This window comes from Podarcis raffonei, chromosome 1 (genome assembly GCF_027172205.1).
Source record: "Podarcis raffonei isolate rPodRaf1 chromosome 1, rPodRaf1.pri, whole genome shotgun sequence".
Taxonomy (NCBI): Eukaryota; Metazoa; Chordata; class Lepidosauria; order Squamata; family Lacertidae; genus Podarcis; species Podarcis raffonei.
Genome location: NC_070602.1, coordinates 92314346 through 92339790, shown reverse-complemented (window position 1 = coordinate 92339790; position 25445 = coordinate 92314346). Strand labels below are relative to the sequence as shown.

At 41.5% G+C, this 25445-nt stretch overlaps 1 protein-coding gene across 11 annotated transcripts in view; it reads right to left on the bottom strand.

The window, feature by feature from the left end:
- Nucleotides 1-25445, bottom strand: part of KALRN (kalirin RhoGEF kinase) — a 488570-nt gene that overhangs the window by 392413 nt on the left and 70712 nt on the right. For 7 of the 11 annotated variants that reach the window (XM_053404286.1, XM_053404179.1, XM_053404188.1 and 4 more), the window contains exon 2: nt 13920-14150. The exons of 3 other annotated variants lie outside the window; for them this stretch is intronic. In XM_053404286.1, coding sequence (XP_053260261.1) covers nt 13920-14150 — 231 coding nt within the window. The remainder of the gene's footprint in view (nt 1-13919; nt 14151-25445) is intronic. One more of the 11 variants, XM_053404198.1, reaches the window with a different exon arrangement.

Here is a 25445-nt window from a genome sequence, read left to right as displayed (position 1 = left end):
AAAAGTCATATAAAACAAAACTACCATAACTAAGCCAATGTAGCCTGCTGATAGTGGACTATACCCTGAATTTGATAGGCTTTATTCAAATTGTATTTTTGTTTTTTGTTTCAAAGGAACTAATTTTCATATACAAAACTTGCAGATTTTAAAAAATATAATCTATATTTATGCAGGCACCCAATGTAGCAGAATCACATACCTGGAAGAATCATAAGGCTGGAAAACCTATAGAGATCTAACAATATTGATCCCTGGTCTAACACAAAACCATTCATAAGGTAAACCTCTTCATTCAGAACTAATTCTCCATACAGATAGATTTATTGATTTATTAACTGATGGGGCTTTTGAAGCAATGCGTGTCAGTAAAATACTTCAAACACTCAAGCAACAAAGACAACAAACACACTAGAGGAAAGGCAATCTAGAATTTTAGGTCTGATATCTGTGGTAAGTGAACACTCATCTGAGGTCTATTTCAACTATAGCACCATTCAGTCCTCCCACAATGGCTGAATGTGTGCATCCCTGTGGTTAAAGAAGCTTAACTATACTTAAGACTGGTGTCTGAACTGACAGACCAGGACATCTAATGAGCTAAGAAGCAAAAATCAAAAGCTACAGTATGAGGTGAGCTTACAAACCAGAGAATGTACTAACTAGGGTTTGTTGTGGTGTCCGAATTGACAAAGCAGAATTATCTGAACCACAGAAGCAAGAGTGTTGAAAGATGAAAGTAGATGGGGAAAGCAGCTTCACGCTATGGTTTACCTTAGATTATGGTTTTGGTTCTAAACTATGGTTAAGAATCTGGTTGGTGTGATATCTGAAGTGAGTCTCCTTCCTAATATTTAAATCTGCCCTACATTTCAAGTATTTCTTACTCTGGGGATGTCATGTTGAATTCTATGAATACAGATCAGGATTATTTAGGGTTGCTGTCCAGAAGGTGGGAGGGTTAGCTGGGATTAAGTAGCCATTGCTCATTTGAATATACAGGCATTCATTTATACAGCATTTGTATTTAAAACCAGCTCTTGGCTTCCACAAATATAGAATTGAGGGATGGGAGATGATACCATCTGGGAAACAAAAATACCAGCTGTGCCAATTTAGAAAAGGCCAGGTGGCAAACATAGGATTATACCAGGGTAAGAGGTTTGTGGGTTACAGTCAGACTATAATCCTATCCCACTGACCCAGTTGTTGCAGAATCAAGGATATTTTGCACATTCAGCATTGTGCAGACTTACGTCCACACCTGAAAACACAGCAGTTGATACATATGGGCTTAATTTACGGCTATTTTCTAGCTCAGTTTCTGAATTTGACCTGCTTATTAAGTAAGAAGGGCCAAGATCATTATCACAGAAAACCACAGTTTACAGTAATTGAGAAGAACAGAAAGTGATCAGTAAGTACAGAGCTGTAACAGAGTCATAAGTCTGGATACAGGCCCTGTTAAACTTGCTGCAACACTGCCAACCTATTCAGGCCAAAAAAGCATCAATGGAGGCCTTACATATGCCTTTTTCTGAAACCATAATTTCAAGAGCATTATTCTGACCAGGGACAGAAAATAGACTTTACAACAGAAATTAGACTCTAAAACACAGTAAGTGTTAACGCTGGGCCATTTCACATTTATGTGCCCATTACGCACATTTATGGCAGCCTTTGTAGTACTTGTAGCCAACCTCCACTTACTCATAGAAATATCCCATTCATCTATTTCAGAAACTCTAGGGGACATTCCCTGGACACACTGTCACTGACTTGAAAGCTGCCATCTTCTAAAAATGATATTTCAGAAGGAAAATTCCAGTGAAATAGCTCAATTAGAACTAATACCAAGGTTCGATTTTATTTGTTTGGGCATCAAGACAAATAATGGTTTTCCTGTTCCACTACGGGAAACTGAATTTTCTACATTCCATTGCCATTTAAATCCACTGCTTACTTTCTCCTATCTATACCTCCCAACAACACTTCGTGCATCTAATAAGGGGGCTCTAGTCCATCAAATCTTATGGCACAATCAACTTGTCATTGTTTTGTCAACTTGTCTTGTTTTGTCAAGATAGTCATTAACAGTAGTTGTTGTTTTTTAACAGTCTTGTCCACAAACTCCCTCCAAAGCATGCTTAACATTCCAGATGAGTTAATCACAGAAACACAGAATTGTAGAGTTGGAAGAGATCCCATGGGTCATCTAGTCCAACCGCCTGCAATGCAGGAACCTCAGCTAAAGCATCCATGACAGATGGCCATCCAACCTCTACTTAAAAACCTCCAAGGAAGGAGAGCCCACAACCTCCCAAAGGAGTCCTTTCCACTATTCTTCCTGGCGTTTAGTCGGAATCTTCTTTCTCTTAACTTGGTTTGAGTCCTACCCTCTGGAGCAGGAGAAAACAAGCTTGCTCCATCCTCCATATGACAGCCCTTTAGATTTTTAAAGGTGGCTATCATATCTCCACTCAGTCTCCTCTTTTCCAAGCTAAACATACCCAGCTTCTTCAACTGTTCTTCATAAGGCTTGGTTTCCAGAACCTTGATCATCTTAGGCCCTCCTCTGCACATGTTCCAAATTGTTGATATCCTTAAATTTGGGCACCCAAAACTGCACACAGTATTCCAGTTGTGATCTGACCAAGGCAGAACAGAGCAGTACTATTACTTCCCTTGATCAGGACACTACTGTTGATGTAGTCTAACAGAGCATTATCTTTTTTTCTTCTTCTTTTTTGCTGCTGTATCATACTGTTGACTCATGCTAAGCTTGTGGTCTACTAAGTTCCCTATATCCTTTTCAAATGTACTACTGGCAAGACATGTGCCCCCCCCGTCTTATAATGTTGCAGCTGGCTATTCCTATCTAAGTGTAAAATCTTACATTTGTCCCTATCGAAATTGGTTTTCTTAATTTTGACCAAGTTCTCCAATCTGTTACGGCCATATTGAATTCCGATTCTGCCTTCTGTGACATTAACTACCCCTCCCACTTTGGTGATACTGCAGATTTGATGGCCCTCGATTCCTTCAACCAAGTCTTTTATAAAAACTTTGAACAACAACAGGCCTAGGACAGAACTCAGTGGCACCCCACTTGTCACTTTTCCCCAAGATGACGAGGAACCATTAGTGAGCACTCCTTGGGTTTGGTTAGTCTACTAGCTACAAATCCACCTAGTTACCTCATCTGGCCCACATTTAACCAGCTTATCTGCAAGAATATCATGAGGGCCTTTGTCAAAAGCCTTACTGAAATCAAGATACACTATGCCCACAGCACCCCCCGATCCACCAAGCCTGTAAATCTATCAAAAAAAGAAATCTAATTTGTGTGGCATGATTATCCACATGTGTTAGCACACAAATGAATAGGAAGCACTGATTCCTAACCAGGCAACTGAAATAACTAAGTTTCTCTTGCAAATATAATTACAAAAATATCTTCTGTCTTGACTGGTCATCTAACACTTGGATTAACAATGCATATTTTAAAACATCTGTCTAGTGCAGTGCTGGGCAGGCATCTGAAATACAGTTCCTACCCCCCACAAATGCCTCTATTGCATGTCTACACATAATTTTGCAAGCTATTGACTGAGCATGAAAGCATGGAAAGAACCTTTGAAAGAAGAACGACCATTTTCTCCATACATGCAAACATCACAAGCATTGCTGGTGCCCTAGTAATGTAAAGTGCCAGGAACAGAAGACGAACTGAACTACCTTATACTACCTTATTTTATGTCAGGTTATTAGCCCATCTGGCTTAGGGTTGTCAACAATGATTGGCAGCAGCTTTCCAGGATTTCAGACAGGAATCTTTCCTAGCTCTACCTGGAGAAAGCCAGGAATGGAACCCAGGATCTTTTGTATTCAAAACCTGTGTCCTATCCCTGAGCGACAGCCCCTCCCCAGGAACCTCTCTGCACCACCACAATAGCTTACCACAAGATGAAGCTCACCAGTGTTTGAGAATCAATGCTCTGGTCTGAAGGAGGTATTGCAGTTTGCTCGTTCTGTAAGCATCAGGTGATATTTTAAAGCTTGAACTCTTGCCTGGCTTTAGCTTGAAGTCTAAGCCACTCTCTGATGGTCCACACCAGAATGCCCAATTTCCCAGCTCATCAATGTATCAGCTAAGTTTACCTTAGAAGGAGCATCTCCATCCCTATCGTTCAGCCAGGACACTGAGGTCCAGCTCCGAGGGCCTTCTGGTGGTTCCCTCACTGCGAGAAGTGAGGTTACAGGGAACCAGACAGAGGGTTTTCTCAGTAGTGGTGCCCGCCCTGTGGAATGCCCTCCCATCAGATGTCAAGGAAATAAACAACTACCTGACTTTTAGAAGACATCTGAAGGCAGCCCTGTTTAGGGAAGCTTTTAATGTCTGATCTTTTATCACATTCTTATTCTTAATCTTATTATTTCTGTTGGCTGGGGAAACCCCGCCAGATGGGCGGGGTATAAATTATTATTATTATTATACCTGGCTTCCTGTCCAGTGCCTACCTTTCTTTGCCTCCCCCAGACTACCTATCTGTCAGTGACCAACATCCTGCCTACCTGCCTTGCACACGGCTATGCTTCAGACAACTTGTCCTTAAACACATCAGTTTTGCTTCATCCTAATAACATGGGGTGTGTGGTTAGGAAACTGGGTAATTAAAAGCATGTTTATACAAAACATGTTTATACAAAGTTAGGGGTAGCTATCCAGATGTTGTGGACTGCATCTCCCATCAGCCCCAGCCAGGATGCCCAATAGCTAGGGATGGTAGCAGCTGTAGTCCACAACATCTGGATGGCACCATGTGGGCTAACTGTCCACTAAGAAATGTGCTTTGGACTGCAGCCATTGAGGCAGCAAAGTTCCATTTTAATTTAAATCATTTTATGAAAAGGTAGTCATTGTTACATGTAAGCTCAAATACATCCATTGCAGAAAAGTTCTCCATACTTGGTAGTGAGCCACATTTAATCATTTCATTTTCTAACTAAATTTAAAACAGACTCCCTAAGTAATAAAAAAAGACAGACTTGACTGTTTGGAATTTTAGCATGTGGCTGACATCCCAAATATGTAGGAATGGTCATGTTCACCACTGTTGGTCTAGTCTATTTGGCAGGAAAGCTGCTGTTCCACGTTCCACATGCCACAGAGTATTCAGCGTTACCACCTCACATTTCTGTTCATCGCTTACGTATAAATATATTCCCTATAGGAAGAAATCCTCAAATGATTAGTTGTTTTCAGTTCTCAGTCATAGACACAGAAAGTACTGTAATCCCAATTCTACTTTATGAACTGGCTATCAAAAGATGTGAATAATACATAGCTGCTTGCTGACTGAACCCCTTTTTTTTCAGGCTTCTGTTTTCCAAACTCTGGGTCAATTAGGACCGCTTCATACAACTATTTTTAATAAAGTGTAACAATTACCGTATGGTGCCCATTCTGCTTATCCAAAGTTTGTGCTGTAAAGTGATCTGGTTAAAAAGTGCCTCCTCATGATAAAATGGCAAATATCACAACCCTGAGTTCCAGTAGCAGAGATCCAGTAGCAGTGGACAGAGAGGAGGGAGCAGTGGTGCTTATACTTAGAAGGAACTAGGCTCAAGACTCACAACTGAGTCTAAACCCAACACCCAGGAATCCACTGAGCTTCAGCTCTCAGGTCTGGACCCCCAGAGACTGCAGTCATCAAGTCTGGATCCATCAACAAGTGGCATCCTCACCCCCACATCTACTCCCTCTGCAGAGGCAGCTTGCCAGGCCAGCCAGTGCACAACACTATGGAATGCTATAGTCCAGGCCAGAAAGCTGCCCCTTTAAGGTTCCCTTAAACTTTCTTCTCAATGAATAGGTGAGCTTGTGCTACCTCAGATGGCAGAATATATATATATATTGGGGGGGTACTTTTTTCCCAACCAAAATAAAAAAACTAACAAAAGATTTTTAAAAAACCTAACATGTCTGAGGAAAGGGATCTAACCTAGCCCTCCCTCTGCTATGCTAGCTTTTTTATGTGCAGGTAATATTTTTATAAGGGACACAGGTGGTGCTGTGGGTTAAACCACAGAGCCTAGGGCTTGCCGATCAGAAGCTCGGCAGTTCGAATCCCCGCGACGGGGTGAGCTCCCGTTGCTCAGTCCCTGCTCCTGCCAACCTAGCAGTTTGAAAGCACGTCAAAGTGCAACTAGATAAATAGGTATCACTCCAGCGGGAAGGTAAATGGTGTTTCCGTGCGCTGCTCTGGTTCGCCAGAAGCGGCTTAGTCATGCTGGCCACATGACCCAGAAGCTGTACGCCAGCTCCCTCGGCCAATAAAGCGAGATGAGCGCCGCAACCCCAGAGTCAGCCATGACTGGACCTAATGGTCAGGGGTCCCTTTACCTTTACCTAATATTTTTTATGGAGAATCACTGACTCAAGTGCCCACTTGCTGTCTGACGTGGAAGTTTCCAGTCACAGGTATACTATCTCAGCAAGTATTACGTTTCCATCCAGCTAGTTCCTGAAGTTGCTTTCACTCAACAACCAGGTCCAATTCATTCCCAAGGTCTAGGGTGGGGATGAGAAGCGATCATGAGAACAGAAATTGGCAAGAGGGCATGTTGGGGAGTTGAGGTTGCCCATTAACTCCCAACTCCCTTTTCGAAGCAGCCCTGGCCAAGACCAGCTGATTACAAAGGGCTTATGCAAATTGACCTCTTGGATAATGAGATCAGTAAAAACTGTACAGAGAACAGAATGATTCAATATTGAAACTATATTTTGAGGGTTGGTTTAGAAAAGAGAAAGTAGCTGTGCTCTATGAATGTGGCCCACTTTGAACTGAATTTTCACAGAATGTGGATATTTGGAAACAGATGCCTATCAGTGCAACAAATAAACAAGCAAATTTCATACCAAGCATGCAGACGGGAAATATGAAAGGCAGGCAGGCTCCACAAAAGCTGATGTCAGAAAGTCACGATCCTTTTTCGTGCCAGAAAATAACTTTTGACAAGACTATTATACCAGCCAGCATTAAGGATAAAGCAAAAGGAAGTCATTTGATAACCGCATAATAAAAGTGTCTCTATTAACACAGGGTCACAACCCTGATGTAGTCGATCTTTTGTGCGCTCTTCTGCCTGGAGGACTCAAATTTGCCAACAGCTGTTCCAAAAGCCGCACAAGGGTTAAAGGGGGCCAAAGACACTGCAGTAAAAGAGAGTTAACCATTTTGATTTAATTTGCAACTTGCAGAAGCAGTGCTTTCGGCAATAACACAGTGTTCTGGATACCTCCTGTGTAGCTGCTAAAAGAAAACATGAAGAGACAATCTATGCCACAACGATCACGACATTCTGTTTTGATACGGATCAGGTTTCTCCTCTGCAAACAGAAGAGGGCATCCAATGGATTGCAGACATGTTTTAAGGACTTCACGCCTCTGTCTGCCTCATATCAGAATTTTATTCTTACGATTCCTAACAAGATGTGGTGACAGCTACTTCCTTAGACAGCTTTTTAAAAGGGTTAACCAGGGTGGGCAGCCCACACCCCATGGCCTAATTTCACATGGGTTGCAATGACTGGGTAGCAGGGGAAACAGGGGGGAAGGAGCTGGTAGAAAGATATAGAAGGTGTCCACTTTTAGCTCAGAAAACTGGCCTGGCAGTTTGTCCCTAAAGGAGTGCATCCCTTAATAGAAAAAAGAAGTTGCCCACTCATGGGTTAGATAAGCAATACAATAAGTTGTATTGACTGATAGAATGAAATGAAATCAATAACTGTGTGTTCTTACATACCTGTACATACTCAGAAGTAACCCAACTGATTCCAGCAGGGCTGGCTCCCAGATAAGTAAGTATGCTTAGAATTGTAGATTTACTTTTTCTAATAAGATCAGATCAGTTCAAATCCTAGAAGGCGATGGCCTAAAATATGAAGAGAACAGTACAACCTGAAAGCATTGTATTAGCCTGCCATACTAATGTTGTTGTTTTTTTAAAAAGGAATGGTTTCCTAAGAAAAACTAGCGATCCTGTTATTTATACACCATGTTTTCCATATGTGCATGTCAAGAGGAAAGCCCTTACTCAGAAAATCAGACCACTGTGAGGTTCATGTGGTGTTTTAACTATTAATCCCGACACTTTCTAGCCAATAAAGGCATTTCTCCCACACACACACACACACACACATCTTGGGGAGGGATGGGTGGGTGTTTCTCACTTCCCAGCTCCTGACAATTTATTATTTTCTATATAAACTGTACAACCAAGTCCAAGCATTCCATGTAATAAAGAGAGACAGCTTTCCTGGACCATCTTTTGGCTCCACCTTACAAAAGAACATTACAGCCTCCCACCAAGAGTACATAATTGTTCCCACTTAAACAGCAACATGTGCTTCAAGATCTTGATGATAAATAACTGAAAGAGGAAATAGCCTTTTTATCGTGTGTGGGAAAGCATCCAACCACCAAATAATGTTTAAAAATAATAATCTGGCGAAGTAAAAGAAGAAGAAAATGGTGGGATGCAGTTGAGGTCCTTGTTCTCACAGAAGGTAGTTTGATCTAGCAAAAGAGACTGCTAGCTACAGCCTACACACACACACCACCCCCACCCCCACCACCTTCCACTTTGTTCTGGAGGGTCCCCCAACTCTCTGGAGCTGATTTTAGGGGGAGGGGGGAAATAGGTAGAGATCTCATTCTCTCTCCTGTTAGCTTTCACTTCCACTCCAGCAGCAGCCATTCTGTGCGTGCAACAGTGCCAGATTCCACCCAGATCATTTCATAAGAGAATTATTTTGGTTTCCATTTTCGGCAATGTATACGTACTGCAAAGCAGAGTGACTCGGCACCTCTGTATATACCTCATGTATTTGCTGGGACCTTGTTCAGCATCAAGGCCAGCTAATGCAGTATTAGCTGGACCTGGACCAAGACCAGCAACCTATGTGATGCCAATAATAAAAGAACGGTGTTATTGAGGGCATTATTGTCTTTGTCCCCAAGCATGTATCTGGCCATGGGTTACACTACTGCTGTTTAAGCTGTATCCAAGGGTGTCATTCCGCCTCTCCTTGAAAAAGGGGCCAGCTTATGGTAGAAGGGCATGGTTTTCTTCCCGAGTCTGAATCAGCTGCTGCTGAAGTACAGGGTTCAAGAAGACATAGGGAGGGAACTGAAGGTGGTTTGAAACAATTCGATTTTAAAGATGTAAATCAGTCTTGTTAATCATTTTCCATATAAAAGTAATGTTTTTACTGCCCATACTGGGATCTACTATACATAGGGAACCAACCAGCCAGAGCTGGGCTAGGGATAGATTAGAGAGCTGAGCCAGCCCTGTTTAAGGAACTAGCAGCAAGAGCTCATTGTGGATTTTACGTTTTCCATCCATTCCTTTCTCTATGCTGTGGCAGTCTTCAGAGAGGAAGTAACAGTTGTAACCAAGGTTTGTCAACTGACACATCACACCAAACATGCTTTTTATTCTGGTGTTCCAGCCAGTCACAAGCTACTGTTTGTCAACCTGGATATACTGCCAAGCTTAATAAACTAAGGTTTGACATGATACATTATTTTAGCCTGCATGAATGTGACCAGAAGATGTAGGACAATTTGAGGCAAAACAGACAGCGGTGGGCGAGGGTGGGACTTTTTTCAAAATAGGAGCAATGACATCATCTGCTAGAGTGCCAGTGGCGGACCTTGGCAACCAAATGAGCTGATAATAAGGCTTTCAAGTTTTACAATTGTTTGTGGCAGATTAGTATGGAGGCAGTCAGAGAAGAAGGCAAGCTCACTATACAAGGGCAAACAGCAGGTCCTGATAAATTGGACATTATGCTATAGACTACTGCTTCTACTGTGTGTGTGTGTGTGTGTGTGTGTGTGTGTGTGTGTGTGTCATATAGATATAAAAAGGTAAAGGACCCCTGACAGTTAAGTCCAGTTAAGTCCACGAACAACTCTGGGGTTGCGGCGCTCATCTCGCTTTACTGGCCGAGGGAGCTAATGTTTGTCCGCAGACAGTTTTTCCGGGTCATGTGGCCAGCATGACTAAGTCGCTTCTGGCAAAACCAGAGCAGCACACGGAAACGCCATTTACCTTCCTGCTGGAGCGGTACCTATTTATCTACTTGCACTTTGACGTGCTTTCAAACTGCTAGGTGGGCAGGAGCTGGGACCGAGCAACGGGAACTCACCCCCGTTGCGGGGATTCGAACCGCCGACCTTCCAGTCATATAGATATAGGCACGCACAGTTAACACAGCTCCCTGCATTTTTGCCCACCCTTGGTAGCAGGGTTGTAGGGGCTGTTGGGACAGCACCTGCACTTCAAAAATTTCCATGACACGACTGAAAACAGGGTGGGGGGACAAATACTTCCCCTGCCATACTCATAGGGGCAAAACAACACCTGTCATGAAAGCAGGCAAGCTCTGTAGAATTAAAAGCTTCACGTAACAGTGCTTGCTGACAACTGCTTTATTTTTATTATTTTTTTAATATTAATCAGATACTATTATTTTCAAGCCTGCATAAACTAGGAAAGATTACTTGCCTTTATTGTGGGAGCAGAAGGTGGCCCATAGCCCTGCTTTATATACAACATGAAAAGGGAGGGGGATCCAGAAGCTGGGCTAAGAGCCTTTCTGATTGCCCTCTCCCTCCTTACTAACACGGTTTAAGTTGCAGTCCTCAGTAAGGATCTGGGTGCCTTTCAGATGTAAATATTGTACAAGAGGATACCATATGGGAGACACAACTGTTTGTTTTTATTAGCAAAAAGAAAATCAATCTCTTCACTTTGTACAGGGGTTTTATGGACGCCTGGTCTACAGCTCTCTGCCAATATTTAAATTACCTTAGCTTGGATTAACCTCTAAAAACTGCTCTAAGTAAAGATGGCCTCTAACTATCGAGCATAATTTAAAGATGGCATAAAAGGAAAGCAAGGCTGCATGACACTGGTGTTATCAAGGATACCTTATGTAATGTTTGAATGAAAACAAAGGCTAAGCTAAGGGAGGTACGTTTGAGTTGCCTAATCAGCCATGATTGCATTTGAATATTTACATAAGAAATACTGTGTCTGGTAGAAGTTAATCATCAATATCTGTGTTAAAATCACAGAAGGGCAAATATGATCCCAATTGCTCCATGAACAGAACCAGTTTCCTGTATTACCCAGAATCCAATAATATTTAATACTTCTCTTGTAGGGTTCATCCTTAGTGTATTTTTCGTAAAGATGTGTTTGATTTGGTATTGTGCTGGCTTCATGGTTTTTCCTGCACTGTGATTTTTGCCAGTGCCTGCTTTTGTGATTCGCTGTCCCCTGCAGGGGAGAGCTGAGCTGGCAGAGTTAACAGGGGCTGCAGGAGAAGCCTGGGCTGGCTTCATGGTTTTCCCCATTGTATTTTGCATCTCTCTCTCTCTCTCTCTCTCTCTCTCTCTCTCTCTCTCTCTCTCACACACACACACACACACACACACACTGATTCACAATATATTGCCAGGTCAAAAATTATGAAACCAATACCACAATATGGACTTCAAACCGATTTTGGACAATATATTGATATATCGCCCAGTCCTAGTGAGGAGTGAGGGAATGCAGCAAACTCATCTACACTAAAGGCAGGAGCGCCAAGGAGGATGTGAACAAGAATATTTGATCTCATCTTTTGCGCTTCCCCCTCCCCTTTCCCTCAGACACAGAAAACCTTTTAATGGAAGAATATTTTTACATAACACACACACACTTTTTCTCACCTGAAATGGTACTGTCCAATAAAAAGTTTTTTCTCTTGCTTCTACTTAAATGCAAAAACTCATATTGGGCTGGTTGCAGCACAAGTTGTATTCTTAGTGAGAGTTCACTGAAGCAATTCCCCATATGGAAAGTGTTACCATTGGAATAAAAAGGCATGTGAATTTTGCAGACAATATCTGTGAGCAGGAGCTGACAGAAATCTTGTATCCCACTACGGATGAGCAGATGTCCCCTTCTGTTATTGTTTTGTGGGTTGGATTTGGCTCATGTTCCACTCCACCTGCCTTCCTATTTTAACTTGGAGAATTTCTAAAATCAATTTTGGAATTGGTACATGCCCAGTTTGCTGCACTTTACAGTCCCCATGCAGTCATACCAAGACTCCCTTTTGGTTCAGTTTTTAATTAATGCACATATGTGCTTGTGTACTTTGATAATCAATAACAATGGGGAGAGATGTGGCTGAAGACTGAAGCAAACTGCAGACTTAGACAAAGTACAGAAATAAAACAAAAGAGAGAGAAGAACTGCAAATCGCTAATGTGTCAGTGCCACTCTGCAAACAAGATCAGATTATTCAGCACCCCAAAATATACGGAGAAATTCAAATGGGGGGAATTTACTAAGCATCCCTATACCCTACCCAAATAATCTTCCTGCTACATTGATGTGGATTTTTCATGTCAGTGCCCATAAATCATTCCAACATTCGCAAGGGTTAAAAACATGAAGCAAGAACAAGCTCTAACTATGAAATATATTGACTTCATTCAGTGGAATCCAAGGATGCCCTATTATATGAGGCATGGCAAAGTGGCTTCAGGCACCAGATTAGAGAGTGACCAGCATTTCCCTACCCCCAATGTTATTTTAAAACTGAAGTTTATGCCCCAAGAAGGGTGGGCCTGCTACTAACATTTTAGAACGACCTCTCCCAACCTGGTGCCTTCCAGAGTTTTGCACTGCAACTCCTATCTGCTCCCACCAGCATGGCCAATACTCATGAATGAAGGGAGTTGAAGCCCAAGCCATCTAAAGAGCACCAAGTTAATGAAACCTATCTTGACAGGAAGTCTAAGGGAAGGGTAGGCAACCTAAGGCCCATGCGCCGGATTTGGCCCAATCGCCTTCTCAATCCAGCCTGCGGACGGTCCGGGAATCAGCATGTTTTTACATGAGTAGAATGTGTCCTTTTATTTAAAATGAATCTCTGGGTTATTTGTGGGGCCTGCCTGGTGTTTTTACATGAGTAGAATGTGTGCTTTTATTTAAAATGCATCTCTGGGTTATTTGTGGGGCATAGGAATTTGTTCATCCCCCCCAAAAAAAAAATATATACAGTCCGGCCCACCACATGGTCTGAGGGATGATGGCTGAAAAAGGTTGCTGACCCCTGGTCTAAGGCCAACATTCAGTGGAAGTTACTTTCATAGACGAGGCTTAGGATTGGGGTACAAAACGCTCTTTGGCATGAGCTATCCGACTGCGAGTATTTAATATACATGGGAATTTTTCAGTGGAACAGAAGCCAACAGAGGCAATTATAATTTCCACTCACAGACAAGTAAACACACAAGTTTCAAGAAATGGCTTCAGGCCCTGAAGCACTAAGTTCCTTCTATGCTAGCCTCTTTATGCCAAGAAAAAGACTACAAATCTGTTTGTGGAGATGGTGGAGACAATACATTAGGCAAGCACTAGAAGCTTCCCTTTTCTGGTAATAAAAGTATAACACTATAAATTAAATCCTGATTAAATCCCTGAGGCCTAGAACAGCTACAGCAACTCAAAGGCACTCAATGGACACTAGCTTGACTAAAACTCACATATTCACATCCAAGTCTAACACTATTTATTGGACCACATTTTGTCTTTCACAACTTCGGGTCATACCAAGTTTCTCTCCATTATATTGTAAACATAATTATCCAGATAAAAGTTTATCTGGACACAGGTGTGAAAGAGTTTATGTCCAACTATTCAACACGGTCTTGAGTTTTCACTGTGTTCTTATTGTCAGGTTTGTCATCAGCTCCTAGCTGCAAAGGGCAGGGGGAGAACTAAACCCTCACAGGGGACTCTCTCCATCCCTGGGGCACTTTGAAGTCCAAATGGTGGCTGACCTTGTTTTGGATTCTCAGGCCTCACCCGAGGGTGCCAACTGGAAAGATGTTCAGGTTTTGTAGTCTTCCCTGTTTGGAATACCTCTCTGGAAGTTGCTTCCCCCAGTTGTTTGTCTTGGCTTCTGGTATGGGAGACCTCCACCAGTTGTGGCAGTCTGGGCTCGGCAGGGCTTCTGCTGCAGCTTCTTCTGCTCTCTCGCCTTTGGGGCTTGCTGCTTTCTTCCCTGGCTGCTGAGGAAGCACAGGTGAGTCAAAGCTTCTCCCTCCCTCTTTCAGCTTACTTTCACATTATCCTCCTCTCATTCTGCTTTTTGCTTTCTTTCTTTTAGAGGCAAATCCTGGTGGGCTGATTAATGGGCCAAACCACTGCAAACCTTAGTAGTAGTAGTAGCAGCAGCAGTAGTAGTAGTAGCAGTAGTAGTAGTAATAATGGAAGAAGACACCTGATTATTAAGAAGAACCATTATTTCTCAAATTTAGAGCCAGATATAACTTATATTTCTTTCCCCTCATATTGTTAAATTGATTAGATGAGTCGTTTAAGTTACATCTAGGCTTTCAATTCTTTGCTCTAGGATGTTTTGATAGCTTTTTTTCACAATCTTGGCTACTAAGCCTTCACAGAACAGTATGTGTGTGTGACACGCGCACACACACACATGCACACACACATTCTAAGTGCTAGCAGCAGCATTTGAGGAAACTGGTATTAGATGTTTTTCAAGCCCTGCTGCAGTTTTCCCATAATATTACATATTTTTATATTTTATTCCGTTTTGGTTGAGCCTGTCAATAATGGTAGGTAGAAGTTTGGGAACGTTGATTCAGGTTTATGAGGGAATATATCCCATCTATCATAGGCAGAAATAGTCTCATAACCCAGTTGTGGATGATTTTATTAGTTGCATGGATGATGCTTTCATTTTATATGGGCAATAAATAATTATAATGTTTATATAGAATGTATAAAATATTTTGCATTATATTAATTACTCTTATGATTCATTGTGGCAGCCCTAATATTTTCTTCAGGCACACTATTTATGTTATGCATTATGTAGGTGTGTATGTTTGTATTACATTTCTAGATCTCTTCTCAGCTATGCTTCCAAAACAGTTTAAAATTTATTTAGTTGTTAATAGAAGTATATGAGATGAGGCCTTCTTCTACTATGTTGGAACACCGATCCATCTAGTCCAAATTTGTATTCTATGACTAGCCATGGTTCTCTCTCACTATCATGCTGAATTGCACTTGTAAGCGACCTTTTTCGGAGTACTGATGTTTAAAAGCAGTTGTAATATGTTCCCTCCTGCCCACACTAGTCTTTCTGGGCCAGCAGTAGTTTCCTGGCAGTCTTCACAGCCATATCATACAGAGTGCATTGCAATAATCTAATACAAAAGTCACCAAGGCAAGTACAGCAGTGGCAAAGTCCCTCCAACTAAAGAGAAGAAACATAATAGCTATTCACCTCTCATGGAAGAGGTCACAAAGCCAAGCAAGGTATTTAACATCTCAGCTCCTCCTGACTCCATGCAGATACAACTAATTAGATTGCCATCTAGTGGTTAAACTATATAATGGCACTATCCACTATCCTGAACAAGAGATTTTCCTACCATCAATACCTGTTTTATCTTTAATCGGCTTCAATTTATTGGCCGCCATCCAACTCATCAGTGATATGGAATAAGTCACCTCAGTTGTATGTGACAGAAAGGAGGGAAGCAAGTGTGTGACAACCACACATTGATTGCACTGAATGCCATGCCTTCCAAATACCTCTCTTGGTGGCTTCACATAAATGTTGAAAAGGATAGGAAACAGCATAGAACTGTGTAGCGCCCTATGGGAAAATACAGCAGCAGGCTACCACCACCACCTTCTGGAACCTTCTTGAAAAGTAAGAATTCCTCCAACTCCAGCTCTGTCAGACAGAGAGGATCAATGGTTACAAAGGCCACAGCAGATTCAACAGTGTTCCCAAAAAGTATATTTCTGAATGGCTCATAATTACCTTCAATCAAAAGGACCCACAGATGACTCACATGATTGCCATTCTTTAAGAAGGCATTAAGCAACAACCTAATGGCTCTGGTCCCTTTTGGCATAGCAGAATAAATGAACAAATGCAAGGATCAAGAGCCACAATATCCTATTCTTCCCTTCCATTTCACTCACCTACAAATGGTATATTTTTAAAGCAGCAGACTATAACGATATCACACAGAAGGTTTGAAGCTCAAAGCAGTTTTTGAAGTAAATTCACCTTCACCACCCTTGAAAAGGGCTGTGAGACTGCAGTAAGACTAGCTTTTCAAAGAACTCAACAGGGGGAAGCTCTTCCCTTAATGTTTAGGCAGATGCCTAAATGGTGAACTAAGCTCTTTTGAAGATCTCATCTACACAGGGAATGTTAAACCTCAAAAATAAAAATAAATTTCCTATTGGTTTGATATGCTGAGGCTTCTGATGGCATAAAGCCTAAGGCATGGTAAGCCCCCTTCCTTCTCCCTTAATTTGTCTGCAATGGAAATAAAACACTTGAGACTCATTAGTCTGGTGGGCATGGATAGAAGCTCTCATTTTTCCCAGTGTTGTGGAAAAACTGAAATTCATACATTGGTTGCTACATCTGTTATTAACTCAGCAAAGTCAATACCAGTAACCTTGTTAACTAGAAACGTCTTTGGGCTCATATACCCAAATATCCCTGGTGTAATAGAATCCCACCAATGTCATTTGGTTGTGAAAATACTGATGTCATTTATTACCACTGGTATACCAATAGGTAAACCAGATGGCTAGTAAAACCTGAAACCTTTTCCCCAGCTCGTAGCCTAGAACAGATTGCTGGTTTGGGTAAAGACGACGGAGCTACAGATGCTAATCTTGCACTTGTCTTATATAGTATCTATGTTCTTTAAAAGCCAATTTCTGGCATAAACTTCTTCCATTCACAAAATGTCTCCTGGAATGCTTCTTGGAATGCACGGATTTCCTTTGATAGGTCATCCTTATTCTTAGACAGTCCCATGAATTAACTCCACCTCCCTACAGAGTTAGTTAACTTCAAGCAAGTTGCAAGGCTGACTGGTGGTATGAAACTCTCACTATTGTTACCAATGGAAGTTATCAGTTGCTGAGTCCAATTCTATATAGGGGTCTCAATCCAGCCAAAGTTAGGGTGCATGCAAAGTTACTTAAAAACTGTAGTTGCCACAATCTTTTCTACTTATGTTATGGATCCTATTCACAGAATACTGTGCATAGTTCTGGTTGGTGTTCTTCTTCACACAGTGCATACACTATGCACTTAAATGACACAAACTTGTAGTCATGGCCACCCATGTTCAGAGTAAAGCTAGCCTGAGGGATTTGTCTATTTTTCAACAATTCAATAAGTGTGCTTCCAGAGTACCCAAATTCTAGCTCAGTTGGTAGAGCACAAGACTCTCAATCTCTGAGCCCCATGTTGGGCAAATGATTCCTGCATTGCAGGGGGTTGGACTAGATGATCCTTGTGGTCCCTTCCAACTCTACAATTCTCTGATTCTATTTCCTATGCAGCTCTGTATGCAACCAATGGGACAATTTGGTAACAGTAAAGTCTTTTTGCTTTCAGTAGGACTTGGTCATTATGTCTTTATTTAATTTCTATCCTGCCCTTCATCTGAGGATCACAGGTTAGTTTGCAGTATAAGAACACAAAACTACATACCATTATAACAAATAAAAACAATAACCCCCACCATCTTTGGAGCCAATTTAAATTGCCATGTGTTGCACCCTGATCCTTAGAACTAAGCTCTTCTTATTCCAATGGGGTTTGCTCACAAGTCTGTACAAGGGTGGAGGCGAATTCACAAACCTTGTTGCGATAGTGAATAGCTCCCTAGCACTGAATGAGCTGAACCCCATTGATATTAAACTGAATATATTATATTACTTTTTTTGCAGAAAGGCATGGTTCAAACAAGTGTCTCCACTTGGACTAAGTAAACCTATTTGCCTCTCACTATATGTGCACCACTCTTTCTGAAAAGAGGGTGGAAGACCACACACCTCTCTGGCAAAGAATCTCAACACTGCCTGAAGGTTTAAGCCAAGTGGATTTGTTCCACCATAGACCTGACCCCTTCAATGTTTACAGGACTGCAAAGCATCGTCCTAAAAAAACAAAAACAAAAAGAACCATGGTTCTCAGTAACATAATTAAGTACCATTTTCTGAAGCTTTCTTTTCTTTTGTCTTCCTATGAAAATAGAATCCATCCCAGGGCCTGCATAACTTTTGTTCAAGTACATTGCACGATCTGATATCACTGCAAATGCTGGTACCTGCTATTAATTTAAACTAATAGGAAGCAATCCACATCATTCTGATCTGATTTGGCAGTCCCACCAGAAAAGCAATGCTAGGCAATTTCCATTTCAAGTAGGTTTTTCCACTCAAACCCCAGTAGTCAGAGTTCAGCAGACAGCAGGCAAAAGTTAAAACGAAATATGACGGAGAAAGGATTTCTTGGGACTATTTGAAAATTGAGAGGTTACTAATGTTCAGCAAGCATGCTCCGGGCAGCACCCAGCTTTCTGACCTGGTGACCTGAACTATGTTTGTGCTTATAGTAAAAGCATTCAAGCAGAGAGTTGGGGAATGAAAGTCTCTATGTAGGAGAGCTTCCCACATGCTATTTCCACCTCCACCCCCACCCCGTTTTGCCTCATTTATTAGCGAGTATTACAGAAACAAAGAAAGTTGAACTAAGAACTTTCAAGCTGTTGTTTCTCCTTGTAAGCTGAATCCTTACATCTACTAAAAGTGTTACAGTGATGGAGATGGTTTGCCTTTCTGGACAAAAAATATGTATGCCAGATCTCCTGTTCTTCCCTACTTTCCATCCTATGGCTTGATCTTACCCACCAATCTTGCCTGCATGCCTCCATCCCCAATTTCATTCCACAGTTTAGTAGAGATTTACAGTGTAAAAAGAGTCTTGAGAGAGCAAATTGAAGATCCACCATTCTTCTTCTTCCCACAGTGGCCAACCAGCTACCCACCAGGGCAAGAAAACCTTTCCTCACTGTTGCTCCTCAGCAACTGGCATGCAGAAGTACAGTGCCTTGGGAAATGTACACCAAAGTGTACTCCTTCCTGAGTCCTCTGGTGGAAGTATGGGCCAGCTTCAGAATTCTACTTTTGCTTTCCCCATGGTTCACTTGTGTGCTTTAAATTTACAAAGCAGTTCATTATGAAGTCCATAATCGGCATCTCTTAACGAATCTAGGACTATTCAGATGCTTATGGCTGTGTAGTATGCACATGCATAGAGCGGGGACTGAACTAGCACCTGATGGCCTATACACATCAGACATAATATGTCTGTACATAACCTATGCATATGTAAGCTGTGCATCCATAGACTCCACCTAGGAATAAGGAACCCATGGGGCAGGGGACCCAGACGTTATGCTGAACATATATACCTGGGAGAAAGTAGGGCCAGTAGGAATAACCCCAATCCCTACTCTGCATACATTCATTTTACACAGTCCGCACAGTCCTGATGGGTTCAAAAGAAGGCACTCTTGTTTAAGAAAGTAAGAAGAGCCTTGCTGACTCAGAGGTGTACCAAGTCCAACCTTCTTTGTAAGAATCCTAGCAATACACCTGTCTGCTTATTTTTAACAGAATGCCTTGCTGAGTGAGGTCCAGTGGGCTCTGTCACTATACTTCTATGGGTTAGACCTTGCTTCGTGGAAAGGACTTTGGTTAACTGTGCAATTTTTCTAGTTTAGGCTTGTTTTGGGGTTTGTTTTTGCTGTTTTTATTTGTTAAGCAGATCAGATACTATTAATTTGAATTTACATTGTGGGGTACAGAGATTATGTCTGTTTTAGTACTGTTGGTTAGCAGTCTTGAGTCTCCTTGGAGAAACAGGGAGGACAGACAACTCTAAAATAACAAACAAACAAACAAATTGTATTTGATTTCAAAATTAATTTGTATCCCGTATGTTCTCCAGGAACCTCATGGCGGTGTATGTAATACTTATTTTCCCACAACCACCCTTTGACAGATTGTGATCATGATCAGCCAGTGAGCTTCATGGCTGAATGAGGATTTGAACATGAGTATTTCCACTTGTAATCTTGGCACTACTCAACCACTGGCTCTTGATCTCCACTGCCCGCCCCCTTTCAAATCAAAGCTGGTGCTCAAATAGTATGTTGCAATCAGTTGCTTGTTTTCACAACTAGGGCTTCACGTGAGCCAAGAACTTAACAAAACACCACAGTAGCAAGCAACTTCCAAAACTGCAACAGTTCCAACATTTATTTCCCTGACGATGACAGAAGTTGCTTGCTACTGTGGCAATATTTGCATTCTTTGGACTGTTTTCTTCCATCAGTTTTGTTCCACTGGAAGTTGTCAAGCAGAATAACTGGAGGATAACATCTCATAACTGATTCTGTCGCTAGCATTACACAATATTTTTTAACAGAGTAAAGATAAAGTAGGCCGGGCTTATGGCAAATAGCATTCTACTTTGAAATTTCCTGCTTTGGGGCATAATCCAGAGAAAGTTACATACAGCCTTATAACCTGTTGATTGTGCCACCAAACCCATCAATTTCTATGGTTTATCTGCATGCCTGGCTTTCTTGGGAATCTACCCTGCAGCACTAATGAAAAACAGTGTAGAGATTCCATGTATGATACTTGTATCATATTTGTCTCTGTGTTAAATGAGGAAACATTTAGTCAAAATCAGCTCTCTTTACAAACCCTTTGAATTCAGTGGGAAAGAGTGGCAGACCAATCCTATGAATGTGTGTGTAGGCTGATTAATATTCTTTTAAATATTTTATTTTAAATATTTTAAATATTTTAAATGTGTTTGTGGGAGGGGGTTATTGTTTTGTGGTTTCTGTTTATTTATGCTTTTATCTTGTGAACTGTTCTGAGATCTGTTGATGAAGGGTGGAATATAAATCAATCAGTCAATCAATCAATCAAATAAACAAATAAGTCACAATGAGTTCAAAGTAAGTGTACACAGGAGTGTAACTCTGAGAATCTGCACCACTCTCCTACTGAAATCATAGATAAATGACATTTACAAGTGCTTAATTTTGTCTAAACTGTAACCAGTGTTTTTGACCATTTAATTGGCAATGATATCCCCCATGTCTAATGGAGTTACTCTACTGTGATTTAGCAACTATAAAAATGTATTCATTCCCATTGCCTAATAGCAATTCATTTTCAGAATGGGATTAAAGGGGCTCTTGTTGAAAACATGATGTGGCTTTTGTTTTCGCAGGAAATTCCTCATGAAATGTTTTGAAAGAGTCACTAACTGTAATATATGACGGTATTCCTGAACTGGGGATCAAGTGTGATCAAAAAGGGCAAAAAAATGTAGCAGATATTACCATTGACAATATCAGCTCCATTGGTTTCTGTTTTTGTTATTAACAGAGCATTTGGCTATGTGTAGTTTATTTTGTCAGGGATGAGGAATCTGAGGGCCTAAATGCTGTTGGACACCAGTTCCCATCTCCTCCAGCCAGCATGGTCATAGTCAGGGATGAGGGAAGTGGCAGTCTGATGATAAGAGCCACAGGTGCGCCATTCTGATGTAAGTCATATGTGGCAAACACAAACACTGGAACATCTATGCATGCTACCAACACTGAGAAGTAGTGGTTGAAATGGTCTGTTCTAGAAATCTTCTTCTTTTTTTTGTAATAGGTTTTTAGAAGCTCTGAAGTTAGTGGCTGAGCACCAAAGCACATGGCTTTGATCAGGCCTGCATAAACTGTGTTCAACCAAGCTGAAAACAGCTCACAAGCCGTTTAGTATGGCCTGCCAGGTGCCTGCAGTGCCTTTGCTACCTCCTCCTATACATAGCTGGTGAGGCATATTTGACTTGGTGGGTCACAACTTAATGTAGGTCTTCTGAGCATGCCCCAGATCAACCCAAATACATTCATGTCATGTCTCAGACTCAAAAACCTGACCCCAGTCAAATCAAACATTCGGAACTGCTAACTACTGCTGCTGTCTTTGTCAATTTTTGGCCCTGAACACCAGCTGCCACCTCAGTGTATCTCAAACTCTCCAAGAGTCCCTATTTTCCAGGGACATCCCTGATTTAGATAAGCTGTCCCAGTTTCTGATTTGATCCCAGAATGTCCCACTTTTCCTTAGGATGTCCCTATTTTCACTGGAGAAATGTTGGACAGTACGGCATTCTCTGACCCCCAACCAGTCTGAAGGCAATGCTGTATAAGGAAGTTTTTTTAAAAAATGCTTAATGTTTTATTATGCTTTTATATATGTTGGAAGCTGCCCAGAGTGGCTGGGGAAACCCAGTAAGATGTATGGGGTATAAATAGTAAAATTATCATTATGGAAAGGGACGTCCCTGTTTTCATCTGAGAAATGTTGGAAGATATGGTATCTGCTTCTTCCTTTGCTACTGATTGGTGCCATTTTTATTTTTATGTAGCAAAAGAGGCTTATATACAAGCTTTAGTCTCCCACTTAAGTCTCACTGGGGCTTGTAAGTGCTTCGTTATGACCGGATTAGGATCAATACTTCCCCAGCTGCTGGAAACCCAAAGCTCAATCAAAATACTGCCATACACACCAGTCTACTCAAATGTAAAGACAAACATGCTAGCCTGAAGCCCGCCAACATCTTTGTTGCCCCCTCTGAGAGGGTAACCACAAAGAACGGCCCAAAGCTTTTTCCAGGAAGAGTGGAGCTTGAATTCTGGGCTCCTGGTTCCAGGCAATCTCTAGTGGTGATGCAGCTTAAAGAGAGTTTGTGATGACTAACTCAGAGTGACTCATATGCAGATTGCTTTTGTGGCTCAGCTTTCAAGTACTGTAATGGGCCACAGCCAAGATACTGGCTGGAAAATAAGCCAGTGCTCTGCTGCTTATTGATAGGGATTCTGCTGTATTTCCTCGCCCTTCTCTCTACCCTTTGTGCTGAAACCAGCTCTATATTTACTTCTTCATTTGTAAGCTGTGTTTTCCAAAACATGATCACTGTTTGTTTCACCCTCTCACCCAGGCAGAAGTACCATTAGGGTAGCCCATGAGGTACCCTCCACATATTGTTGGGCTATAACTCTCACAATACTTGATCGTTGGCCATGCTAGCTGGCTGAAACGAATGCAATATGAAACTCAACAAAAGCTAGAGGGCACCACAATAGCTACCCCTATTGGCATAATTACTTTGCCCACCCACACCCGCATAATTATGCCCCATTGACATACTGGATCTTCCTAGCTGTAGCCATCACATTTCCAGCAGGGATGGAAACAAAGCAAATATACTACACACACACACACACACACACACACACACACACACACGATCTAAGCCAAAAGGCCTGTATATACCTGTAGCGGAAAACAGCTGCATGTTTAATGGCAACAGTGGACAACAAAAGCAAAACAGACACTTGGGAATAGCAGGTACAACAAAGGTACAAGGACAATAGGTGGTACCAGCATCAGTGAATGGGCTGTTGAATTATTATTCTGTAGACAAAAATATAAAATGGAGAGAATGCAATAAGAGAGTTCTGCCAAATGGCACCGCTAAAGAAGGCAAAGAATGAATATGGTAATCGTTCAAAAACTCACTTATAGGAGAGCAAAGATACCACGACAACTTGGCCCAAGTAAGCACATGAAACAACATATCCAGAAGGTACTGGGCCCATGGAGAGTTCTGATACAATCAATTAAATGTGGTCAAACCAAACACACTGAAGGTATAGTCCCATTGGAACTGTGGGAAACAAATCCCATGTGAGAAAGAGCTAGTGTCCACCCTTCCACCTCGGATGCATCTCCGTTCTCTTCAAGAGACACACCCAGCCATTCACCACGGCTCAGCTAATCATTGCGACACAGACGGAGATGTGCACCAGCATCACAATGCATACAGAAAGGTGCTTATGCTGGTGGTTTTGACTTGGTGAAGCAGGGCTCTGTCCTCTTAAAATAAAGACAAATTCTTAAGGAGATTTCTGTGAACCACCCTGAGACCCCCCGGATATAAATTTAATAAATGACGAAGAAGATGATGAAGATGAAGATGAAGATGAAGATGAAGATGAAGAAGAAGAAGAAGAAGAAAAAGAAGAAGAGAATCCAAGAGAATATAAATCACCTATCTAAAATAGTCTGCCTCTTAACCTGAGGCTATGCAACAAATGTGGAATGTTATTTTTTTTTAAGTACATGTGTTCCTAGACCTATGAACATTGAGCACCTGGGCTACTCCTGATTTTGCCAGGGGAACATTACAACTAAGATAGCCTAGCCCACCCTTCACCAACCTGGTGCCCTCCAGATGTTTTGGACCACAACTACCATTAGGCAGCACAAAACATCTGGAGGGCAATAGGTTGGTAGAGGCTGGGTTAGACTGTTAACTTATGGCTAACATACTGTAGCTGTATGAAAGATCCTACCAAAACTCTGATTGGCAGAAAATAAAAGTTCAAGCACAATTAATATCTAATGCCATAGAACACTTAAGACAATGTTCTTGCAGAGGACACAAAATAAAGAGGACTATATATGAGGAGGGACCAAGAAACTAGTAATTACTGGAAAACTGCAAGGAATAATGAATCCACCGTCAATGAGCAAATGCACTGTGTATTTTTATCTTAGACATCTGCAAGACAGAATAAGATTGTGTTGAACTGAATAGTTCCCCAGCGTGCAATACATTGTAGGCTGTTCCAACTTCAGTTGGAGCAATGTTATGCTAAAGGAAAAGTATGCTTTCGAATTCAAGTCTCCACACTTTCATGTAATGTTTGAATATATTCTTCCGCAATAAATAAACTGAATATATTAATATAAATAAATTGGATTATGTACTTTTCAAAAATGTCCCTCCTAAGAGTCTTAGAAACCTTTTCTTCTTTAGAGATTTCGGATTCTAGATGTCACCCAAATATTACATAACATATAACTATCAGGGTTAATTTACCAATCTTTTTTTTTTCCCCAGCTTGAAAGATGGCCAGGGGATTTTTAGAGGATTCAAAGCCCTTCCTTTTCACCCTTTTTAAGCCTTTTTCACTGATTGTTTTGGTAGAAGCAATCATCTAGTTTCCAATGGCTGCAAGCCATTTTTTCTGCCCACAAGATCCTGGAGTGAGGACATTGCCCTCACTCCACAGTGGCTCTACAACCGTGATATGTAGCCAAGAGCCTGGCTCAGTTGTGATGCTAAATGTTATACTAAATGGATATAGAATCTGCTTCTATTTTCAACTAATTGCAGCTTGTCCTTTTTTGTCCAAGCTTGGAACTGTGGTTAACTTTAACTGTGGTGCTACTCATGATCCACAGGAATACAGTACTCACCACTGAGAGAGAATAGGTGTTTGCCCAAGCAAGGCCAGGCCAGGGCAAAGAGCCAGAACTCTGGAGGAAGATCAAGGTGCAGGAATCCTCTTGTCACTTTCATC